General features: G+C 35.3%; 1 protein-coding gene across 1 annotated transcript; it reads left to right on the top strand.

Annotated features, from left to right (window-relative positions):
* Positions 1–244: 244 nt before the first annotated feature.
* Positions 245–9,776, top strand: NOXY38 (tetratricopeptide repeat (TPR)-containing protein). The gene is made up of 28 exons (XM_079084018.1): positions 245–434; positions 794–1,036; positions 2,052–2,113; positions 2,197–2,386; positions 2,604–2,735; positions 2,821–2,980; positions 3,075–3,268; positions 3,487–3,588; positions 3,705–3,840; positions 3,906–4,034; positions 4,291–4,600; positions 5,030–5,134; positions 5,253–5,371; positions 5,707–5,815; positions 5,904–6,035; positions 6,247–6,375; positions 6,493–6,663; positions 6,796–6,882; positions 6,962–7,102; positions 7,218–7,364; positions 7,432–7,659; positions 7,733–7,789; positions 7,877–7,917; positions 8,005–8,124; positions 8,283–8,592; positions 8,713–8,820; positions 8,906–8,977; positions 9,080–9,776. The coding sequence occupies exons 2-28, from the start codon at positions 811–813 to the stop codon at positions 9,491–9,493; spliced, it is 4,131 nt and encodes a 1,376-aa protein (XP_078940144.1). The 5' UTR covers positions 245–434; positions 794–810; the 3' UTR covers positions 9,494–9,776.
* The last annotated feature ends 1,280 nt before the right edge of the window (positions 9,777–11,056 follow it).

Below are 11,056 nucleotides of genomic sequence, written 5' to 3'. Positions count from 1 at the left end.
ATGAGCCTGACAACTAAACACATAATTTTAATTTATTTATTTTTTGTATTTTTTTTCTCGTAATTTTCACTTATTTTAGATTTCAAATATAAAGAAAATTCTCATGTAATCGTTCTTATTTAACATTTTGTTTTAATCAACCCGTATAATATATGTGTCTCACAAATAAAATAAATGTAAGACAAATGAGATTAATTGCGAAAAGAGATTAATTGACCTTTGAAATAAAAATACATGACATAATAAAACTACACACTCGCAAACCCCTCCTCTCCCTAACTCTTTCTCTCTCACAGAGTAACCACACGCTCGCCCTCGGCCGCCACAGCCTCCATCCCTCCATTCCCTTCTCAATTCGCTGCTATTCGTACACAACTTTCTCTTAATTCCCTGTATTTTATCCGCCGATTTCAATCGGTGATATTCAAATACAGGTTGCTTTTTCTTTTCTTTATCTCTCACTTTGATTTTAACGTGCGTATCAACATTTCTACACGAGGGTTTTGCTTCAATATAGTGACTGTTGATAGCTGAATCAAATTTATGTCTATATTTTTTTCATGTATATGTCAATTTTGGGGTTATTTTCATTAGATATCTATCTCTTTTGTTAGTTTAGCAAGTTTCGTACTTCACTTCATTGTTTAAACGAGTTATGAATGCGTAGATTGGTCGAGTGTTTTCTCAAATGGGTTTTCTTTTCTGATTCCTTAAATAGTATGTGTTTATTTTGATTAACACCTTGATTCAGATACACTGATATAGATTGTGCTCGTTTGTTTTCTGGATTTAGGTGATTGGGAAGTAGATATGGCTGGGAAATCAAGCAGAGGGCGGAACAAGAAAGGGGCACAAAACGCCACGAATGCTACTGAACAAGCGGTCTCATCCAACGGTCATTCTAAAGATAACTTGAATCCTGTGGACGAAACAAAGGTGGAAGCTAATGGAGTCCCGGCTTCAGCTGAGATACAAGCCACGCAGCCAGAGGTCAATGAGTCGGACAATGTAAATTTGGAGAACCAGCCGAAGCAAGGTAAAGTTTTTTTGTTTGTTTGCAATCGTGCTTTTATTCTTGTTTGTATTTCTTTGATGTAGCAAATTCAAAAGCATATAGAAATTGTGGTAATATGTTGATGTTAGAGGTATTTGAGCTCCCCTCATCCGCGTCATCAATTTTTTTTTCGACCCAATGGGCTCAATGGGGACATGAATGACCTATATATGAGTTTTCCTTTTTTTTACTCAATGCATAATGAATGACTTAATCGAGAAAGTCAAGGATTCCGTTTTAAGTCTTTAACTTTTTACAAGTTAGCTCTTGTTTACTTTTATCCCATTACCCATTTTCTCAAAAAAATTAAACATCATTTTTCTCAACATCACTTTATCCATATATCACTTATTGGGAAAAAAGAAACATGTCCTTAGGGTCATTAGGTTGCATTAATAAATGAACACAGGGGGAGATAATAGTATTGGGTATAACTATGCAGAAAGGATAATCATGATATATCTTGGATCACCATTTGGAGGAATTAAAGATATGTTTCATACAGCACGGTAGACATGTGTGATACAACTTTCATACATTTATGTAGGTTTGTAGGTCTACATCATATACACCCACATGCTCATTGTTAAAGGGTTTAATGTGCTTTTATTCACTCCTTTTCCGTGATTTTTACTTGTTTATACAAAATATGCAATGATTCCATTTTAGTACCAAAATAAATTGTTTTGGTTCCATAATAAATTATGTTGGTTGCATAAGTTGGTAAAAGAGTGAACCTTTGTTGCATTAATTTGTAAAAAGTTGAAACATTGTTGCATTTTAACCAGTTTGTTGCATATTCCTAGAATGAAATGTGGTTGCAGAAAATGGGAAAAAGAGAAACATTGTTGGTTTAATGCACATTTAACCCTATGATGCATGCAGAGTTAGAGATTCTAGTTGTATACAGAAAAAGAAAGAGTAGTAAGATAACTAAGAACAAGTGTTTTCATGATTAAAAATACAAAGTTTACAGAATCTTGGATCCTATTTGCAGGTGACATTCATCTTTTCCCTGTTCCGGTGAAAACACAATTTGGTGAAAAGCTTGAGCTACAGGTATGGTGGTATCTTTAAGTTTGATTGTTTTTTTAAAAAAGTTATAGGTTTGAATGATAAATAAATGTTAATGAAATTTGCAGTTGAGTCCGAGTGATTCTGTTATGGATGTGAGGCAGTTTCTTCTTGATGCTCCAGAGACATGTTTCTTTACTTGCTATGACTTATTACTGCACACTAAGGATGGATCGAGTCATCATTTGGAAGATTATCATGAAATTTCTGAAGTTGCTGACATCACTGCAGGGGATTGTTCTTTAGAGATGATTGCAGGTATAGCTAGCTACTCTTTGCCTTTGGTATCATGGAATGTGAATCCTTCCATTTTTTTAAGCTTCACTTCATTACAATATCTAACCCATAAGTCCTTTTTTCAAAAACATTAACGATTTCAATTAAATAACAGTTTTACTTTCTAAAAGTAACTAGAAATAATAGTTTATTGGCAAGGATTGATAATAATAATAATAATAAATGGAAATGTTTGCAGCCCTTTATGACGATAGATCCATCAGGGCTCATGTCCACCGAACCCGAGAGTTGCTTTCTCTCTCAACACTGCACTCTTCATTATCAACATCACTCGCATTGCAACATGAGAATGCAACTGCAAATTCAGGAGGTTTGGTTTGTTTTATTTTTTGTATAAATTTTTCGTTGAATTAATTTTTTTGACCGATGGATCGATCATTTCCAAATTAAAATAGATCCTACTGCAAAAACGGAGGTTTTAGAGCTTGAGAATTTGGGGTTCATGGAGGATGTCTCTGGTTCGCTTTCAAATTTGTTGTCATCTCCTTCCAAAGAGATCAAATGCGTTGAAAGTATTGTGTTTTCCTCATTTAACCCTCCTCCAAGCTACAGAAGGTTTGGTTTGGTTTGGTTTGGTTTGTTTTGTTTCCCATCAGCAAATAGCAACCTTCTTCTAAGGTGTAATAATTAATGCTCATTATATTTTCAGGCTTGTTGGAGACTTAATTTATCTGGATGTTGTCACACTCGAAGGAAGCAAGTATTGTATAACTGGAACCACAACCACATTTTATGTCAACTCAAGTTCCGGAAATACCCTCGACCCAAAACCCACTAAAGCTGCTTCAGAAGCAACTACCCTTATCGGGCTCTTGCAGAAGATTAGCTCCAAATTCAAGAAAGGTGAATAAGGATGTTGTATACTCTTTCTTTCATATTGAAAAGGGCTAGGCTAGGCTAGCTACAAGAAATAGCATCCTACTTCCAATCTTTCTATTACAATATTTACCCAATGCAATAATAATCGGGTAGATTTTCAAAGTACAATGCTGTAATAATACTCTAATAAAAGTAGGCTGCTATTTGGAAACAATCTCATGTTTTTTTTTATCTATTGAAAGCTTTTCGTGAAATGTTGGAACGCAAAGCTTCTGCTCATCCATTTGAAAACATCCAGTCGTTGTTGCCTCCAAATTCGTGGCTTGGATTGCATCCTGTTCCTGGTAATAGTAATAATATTTTTTATCTTTTCCTGATAATTTAATTTTTTAGTGGTGTTTCACTTTTTCATGCTATTGATATCAATTATCTTACCTTTTTATTGCATCATGTAATGTAGATCATAGACGTGATGCAGCTAGAGCAGAGAATTCACTTACTCTTTCCTTTGGGAGCGAGTTAATCGGGATGCAAAGAGACTGGAATGAGGAATTGCAATCTTGTAGAGAGTTTCCTCATGCAAGCCCTCAAGAAAGGTAGTATAGTTTGCTTTCTGTTTTAGAATATAAATATGTAACTTTTTTGGCTTCATGTATTGTAGAATCTTGAGAGATAGAGCCCTGTATAAGGTTTCTTCTGATTTTGTTGATGCTGCAATAAGTGGTGCTATTGGAGTCATCAGCAGATGCATCCCACCAATTAATCCAACCGATCCAGAATGCTTTCACATGTAAGTACAATGCATATATTTAAATAGTTTATTAAATATATTTAAATAATGCAATAAACATTTATTTAATATAGAAAAATTATATGAAAATTCATTCAATTCCTACAGAGCAATGAAACATGATGATGAGACATAATGACTCATTATTGCTTATTCTCTTTATCTCTAACCCTGTCTGATTCCATTCCACTAGACAGTAGACAAGAAACAGATTATGTATGAATGGTTTAAAATTTGTGTGTGGTTTTGCTTTTAGGTATGTTCACAACAACATATTCTTCAGTTTTGCTGTTGATGCGGATCTTGAGCAGTTGTCGAGGAAGCAATCATCAGATTCCACCTTGGTGAAATCATCTGCTGTTAATGGGGAGAATCATAATCATAGCCTCAATGGTGTTGTGGATGTGCAATCTGAGGCACAGCTGGCAGAGAGTGAACAAGCCACATATGCCTCTTCAAACAATGATCTAAAAGGCACAAAAGCTTACCAAGAAGCCGATGTTCCTGGATTGTATAATCTTGCTATGGCCATTGTTGACTATAGAGGTCATAGAGTAGTAGCACAGGTGCATATAGTTTCTCTTTTCTATCAATTCACATGGTCATATTTGATATTTATATATATATATATGATTGTTATTTGACACTTTTGTCCTTGAATGAATGGGTTGCTGCAATCATGTTTTCATTGATTTGTTTATTATAACATTTCACTTTGAAAAATACACCCAATTATAGCAATGTCATCCAAAATGCAAAGCAATTTTCTTTGCTATGATTGGGTTTTTCTTAATAAGAAAATATTTTGAAGTACAATGCCCTTATAAGCAAAAAATTGAAGCAACAATGTTCCAATAGATAGAAATGGAAGTAGGTTGCCATTTCTTGCATCTAGCTCCTTTTCATAATGCGTTTTTTTTTTTTTTTTTTTTTTTTTTTTTTTTTTTTTTTTTTTTTTTTTTTCTATCTTGGATCTTAATCCTTTTTGTCCACAGAGTGTTCTACCTGGAATTTTACAAGGTGATAAATCAGATTCGCTTCTGTATGGGTCTGTTGACAATGGCAAGAAGATCTGCTGGAATCAAGATTTTCATTCCAAGGTCAGGATTTTATATATATATATATATATATATATATTATCCCTCTTTATCTTTTTGTATTGTATACTTTTCTTTCTGTAATTTGTGCTTAACTATATCTATATCTAACTAACATTAGGTACTCGAAGCTTCAAAACGCCTGCGGGTGAAGGAACACAGTGTTGTTGATGGATCAGGAAATGTGTTCCAGATAGCTGCACCAGTTGAATGCAAGGGCATTGTCGGAAGTGATGATAGGTGATTTTTTCAACCGGATTTCACATATTCATTTGTTATAATTACTTTCATTGTGTTTTGAAAACATAACAATAACAATGTCATTAATAAAACAAAGCAATAATTGGTGAAAATTCCAAACGGTACTTACAATGCTATTGATCGGGTATATTTTTCAAAGAACAATGCTGCAATAGAATGAAACAAACAGTAGAAAAACAAATGAAGTTTTAGTTTGTTGCTATTCAGATCGCCTTTGCCTCATGTTATAGATTGCTTTCTTTTATCTGAGATTTTGATTTCTAGTTATGCATATGCAGTGCTGACTGAATTGATTTTTGACATTTCATTTCCAGGCACTATCTCCTGGACCTGATGAGAGTCACTCCTCGTGATGCAAATTATACAGGAACAAATTCCAAGTTCTGTATACTGAGACCCGAATTAATCACTGCCTTTTGCCAGGTCATAAATATATACATCATGTAGAACCTTTTTCTTCTTTTATGTTGCATATATGATTGTTGATATAATATGTGTTGTATGTGAGAAGGCTGAGGCAGCAAAGAGTTCAAAATCTAAGGGTGAGCCACAGGAAAAGGAAAAACTTGCATCTCCAAAAGTTGATACTACTGTTGTTGAACAAGATCAAACCGAGACAGCCGAAACCTCTGATGTTAAACTGGTAAAATTTTCTAATCATTATAAGATACAGAAAAGCAGAAGATACTTTCATCCTTCTATCCAGAAAACTTTCTATACTAATTAAATAACATATACTCATGTTTCTAACTTTATTGTGTTCAAGTGTTTGAACCTAAGTTTTTTAACTGCAACTGTTATTATTAATGGATTAAAAAGATATGTTTATGATTGTTGTTTAAAACTGAGTGCAGCATGAGTCAGAAGAGGATAAAACAGTGATTGAAGAATCTGGTTCTAAGACTGGTGACGTGGCGGTGGAGGAGGATATAAGGTTTAACCCTAATGTATTTACAGAATTCAAACTGGCTGGGAGTCCTGAGGTAATTCTGTCTTTTCTTTGTAAAAGACACAAATGGCCTTGTCACTAAAAATATGTCATAGGAACTAGGAAGCTTGTAGTTAAAAAGACGCAAAGGTTCTCATGATGCATGTAACAGGATATTGCTGCTGATGAAGAAAGTGTACGGAAGGTGAGTTCATATCTCAAGGAGGTTGTGCTTCCAAAATTTATACAAGATCTCTGCACACTTGAAGTTTCACCAATGGACGGCCAGACGCTCACTGAAGCACTGCATGCGCATGGAATTAACCTTCGCTATATCGGCAAAGTAAGAAATTATATATATATATATATATATATATATATATATATATATATATATATATATACACACTGGTCCCTGTGCTAATATCGCTTTTTTCGTCCCTATGTGATAACTTCTTTTTTTACATTATTCCAGGTAGCTGATGGTACGAAGCACTTGCCTCATTTATGGGATCTTTGTTCCAATGAGATCATTGTTAGATGTGCAAAACACATCCTCAAGGTGAATTCAATGATCTTTATTTAATTAACCATGGGTAAAAATTCATGTTGTAAAAATGCTTTTTTCTTTTTCTTTACAGGACGTGCTGAGAGATACAGCAGATCATGATATCGGACATGCAGTTGCTCATTTCTTCAATTGTCTATTTGGAGACTGTCAGGCGGTTTCTGTTTCTGGAAAAGCCGTTGCTAATAATACACAGTCCAAAAATCAGAAGAAGGTCATTAGTTTTATAATTTATTTTTGGTTATGAAAAATACAAAAATTGAGATTTATATTTTATGGGGTAAAGGTAAATGAGTTCAAGTCCTGATGTTGATTCATGGATTTAACAGGAGGTAGCCTCAGGAAAATCCACAAAAAGGTCGAAAGTTGGAGGTGCTGCTAGTAGTAGCAGCAGTAGAAAACAAGCATCCTGCATGAGTCTTAGTTCTGAAAGCTTGTGGGCTGATATTCTTGAATTTGCCGAAGTTAAATACCAGGTAACATCAAATTACTTCATCTTCATTCCATCCAACCAAACAGATTTCATGTTTTCTCTATTTGCAGTTTGAATTGCCAGAGGATGCAAGGTCACGTGTGAAGAAGGTTTCAGTTATCCGCAACATTTGCCTCAAGGTGGGGGTAACCATAGCTGCTAAAAAGTACGATCTGAGTGCAGGAACACCTTTCCAAACATCAGATATTTTGAGTCTTCAACCTGTGGTCAAACACTCAATACCCGTATGTTCAGAAGCAAAAGAGCTCGTGGAAACAGGAAAGGTCCAGTTGGCAGAGGTTGGTAACATTTTTTTTTTTTTTTTTAAATTGTTATACATGTCACATTAATATGACTTGTTTTTTATTTCAGGGAATGCTTAACGAAGCCTACACTTTATTTACGGAAGCATTTACAATACTTCAACAGGTATGTATGTTTTATGATATCTTTCATTTCATTTCATGGTGGGTAATGATTTTTTTTTATATAATTAAATTAAATTATGAAATGCAGGTGACGGGTCCAATGCATCGTGAGGTTGCTAATTGCTGCCGGTATGTTTCCTAGTTGAAATAATTATGTTTGAACTTTCTAAAATTATTATTTTATCTTTAATTATATTGGAATTTTTACTTTTGTAGTTATCTTGCAATGGTTCTTTATCATGCCGGAGACATGGCTGCAGCCATTATGCAGCAGCATAAGGAACTTATTATAAATGAGCGCTGCCTTGGGCTTGACCACCCTGACACAGCTCACAGGTACCCATTTATAATCAAATAATTTTTTATTTTTTGAACCTAAAAATAGTTTGAAATAAAGTAGCAGCATTTCCATCTGAAAATGTATATAATTTGTCGTTATTTAAATACCAAAATCCCTGGATGGATTAGAAATAAAGAAATGGAATGTTTTGCAGCTACGGGAACATGGCCCTATTCTATCACGGACTGAACCAATCAGAACTGGCGTTGCGCCACATGTCGCGTGCCCTGCTTCTATTAAGCTTATCATCTGGGCCAGATCACCCTGATGTTGCAGCAACTTACATTAATGTTGCAATGATGTATCAAGACATTGGGAAAATGAACACAGCTCTTCGTTATCTACAAGAAGCATTGAAAAAGAATGAGAGGCTTTTAGGAGAGGAACATATCCAGACTGCTGTCTGCTATCATGCACTTGCAATTGCTTTCAACTGTGTTGGAGCCTACAAGCTCTCTCATCAGGCATGCTTACATCCATGCTTTACTATTATTTTCCATCCATGTTTAAAAAAAGTCACAGACGAGTGTATATTATTATTATATCATTTATAGCTTAGCTTAGCTTACTGTTTCGTTTGGCAGCATGAGAAGAAGACATATGACATACTTGTGAAGCAACTTGGAGAGGATGACTTGAGGACTCGCGACTCCCACAACTGGATGAAAACTTTTAAAGTGCGCGAGGCGCAGGTACTATTTTGATGCGTTGCTTTTATTTTAATTATTTAATATTTAATATATATATTTTTTCTGATTATATATAATATGATGACAGATGACTGCACAAAAGCAGAAAGGGCAAGCTGTGAATGCGGTTTCAGCTCAGGCAGCAATTGATCTGTTAAAGGTATATTTGGTTTGGTCTGACGAATGAGATTGTTGGTTTTAAAATGGGTAGTAAATTAATTAATTAGCAATGTTGTTTGTTTGTAAATTGTAAATTGTACAGGCTCACCCTGATTTGATACAAGCATTCCAGGCCGCCTCCGCTGGAGGAGCTTCCGGCAGCGCCAACAACACCACAGTTCCTGGCGAAAACTTCCCTCGTGGTGGTGGTGGTAGAGGCGTGGACGAAAGATCCGCCCGTGCAGTGGCGGAGGCCAGGAAGAAAGCCGCTGCCAGAGGTCTATTAATCCGGCCGCACGGTGTCCCTGTCCCGGCTATGCCACCACTCACCCAACTCCTCAACATCATCAACTCTGGTATGACACCGGAAAACACCACCGGAGATGATGCCAACACCAACACCAACGGAGCCGTGGTGGTGGAAACCACCACCCCGGTTGGGTTAGGTCCAGGGTTAGGCGCCTTGGACCCTAAGAAAAACAAGCAGACTGCTACTACTACTACTGCCACCAAGTAAAACTCTACTACTAGATCATTTTTCTAACGTTTTACTCGACACTAGCCTGGGACTGTCTGGGAGTATGTTGGATTTGAGGGGTTTTTGACTATTTCATTATCATTATTTTTTTTTCAATAATTATTGGCCAATCAAACTATAATAGGATGGGTGGGTGACTGGGTGTTAGTTGTATTTTTGGCGATTGTGTCAGTCGGTGACTACGACACGCATGTAAAACTAAAACTAGTGCTTGGATCATGTTTTAATTTAGCGTCGCAACTCGCTATGGATTTTTGCCAAATCTTACTTTTGCTTGCATCTTGTTAATCACTCTAATTTTTTCTTATTTTTCCCCAAAAACGTGTAAATTATGTACAACATACATTTTTTTTTGGAATTGATATATAAAATGGAACAAAATGTGTAATGGTCGAAATATTTATCAAATCTTGCTTTGTATATCTTGAACTAATTATGGGACTATTAGACTAAAATAAGTTGGTCATGATGCTGAGATAGTAATTTTGTAATTAAGTAGAAATTTAATTTTATCTTTTGTTTTGGATGTAAGTAGACACGGGATAATATGTAATTCCCACTTCTGAAAATTTTCCAAACTTATAAAAATAGGAACCACTGATATCACATCACTGTAGCAATCTTCAAATTCGTGTTTATCCTTCTCAATCAATCATGCTTGCCCGACTTTAATCAAGTAACATGTGTTTTGAATTTCTAACTTTTTCTTTAAACTCGGACCATGACCTCACCACTAGCCATCTCCATCATCGCCTCTCCCCTCCCCTTCAATCCACCGGAGCTTCCATTCAAAACTGACTGTTTCTAAAACTCATGAACCTACTCATCTTCACCTCCTTATCCCTTCCCCCACTTTCATCATCATAGAACAACAACATAGTGCAGTAAAAAGTTGTGCATCTGTTTGGTTTACGATATTTGAGTTTCCGGCAGAATCTCAACGAAAGAAAATTAAGTTACAAGAAATGAAACACAAATTAGATTCCAAGAAAATGCTGGTATCAGATAGAACACAACTGAATTTTAAGAGAATGGAAGAACATAGCGAAATGTATGTTAGTTTTAGGGAATCAAAATAACAATATGTAAACTTGGATAATTTCTAGGATCGTGTTTTTCCATCATTTTCCGAAATATGTAATTCGTACATTTTTGCTTGGGGTAGACAAATTCATAAGTGAGATAATCTAAGAACAAAAACCAATCCGAATTACAAGGCTAATTCGAATTGAGAAACACATAATATCTTTGCTTGATGTGTTCTTAAGAGGTAAAGAGAATCTGATGAACAAATTTCGAGTATATATAGAAGACAAAACTGCACAAAATTGCCACTTTGGTCCAAAAAAGTTTGGACTAGCACCACAAGTCCAAACTTTTTATTTTGTTGCGAGTTTGGTCCAATTTCCTTTGAACTTTTTTATAATGATGATTTTACCCTTTGTATTTTATTTTTTCAATTTTTTTACTGTAAAACTTTTTTAATTTAAGAAAAAAACAAATTGACACCAAGACCCACCCTCACTCCCTTCCCCAACCCTC

This window comes from Lactuca virosa, chromosome 1 (assembly GCF_052849685.1).
Source record: "Lactuca virosa cultivar CGN04683 chromosome 1, Lactuca_virosa_CGN04683_v6, whole genome shotgun sequence".
NCBI lineage: Eukaryota > Viridiplantae > Streptophyta > Magnoliopsida > Asterales > Asteraceae > Lactuca > Lactuca virosa.
This window is presented reverse-complemented; position numbering and strand designations above follow the sequence as displayed.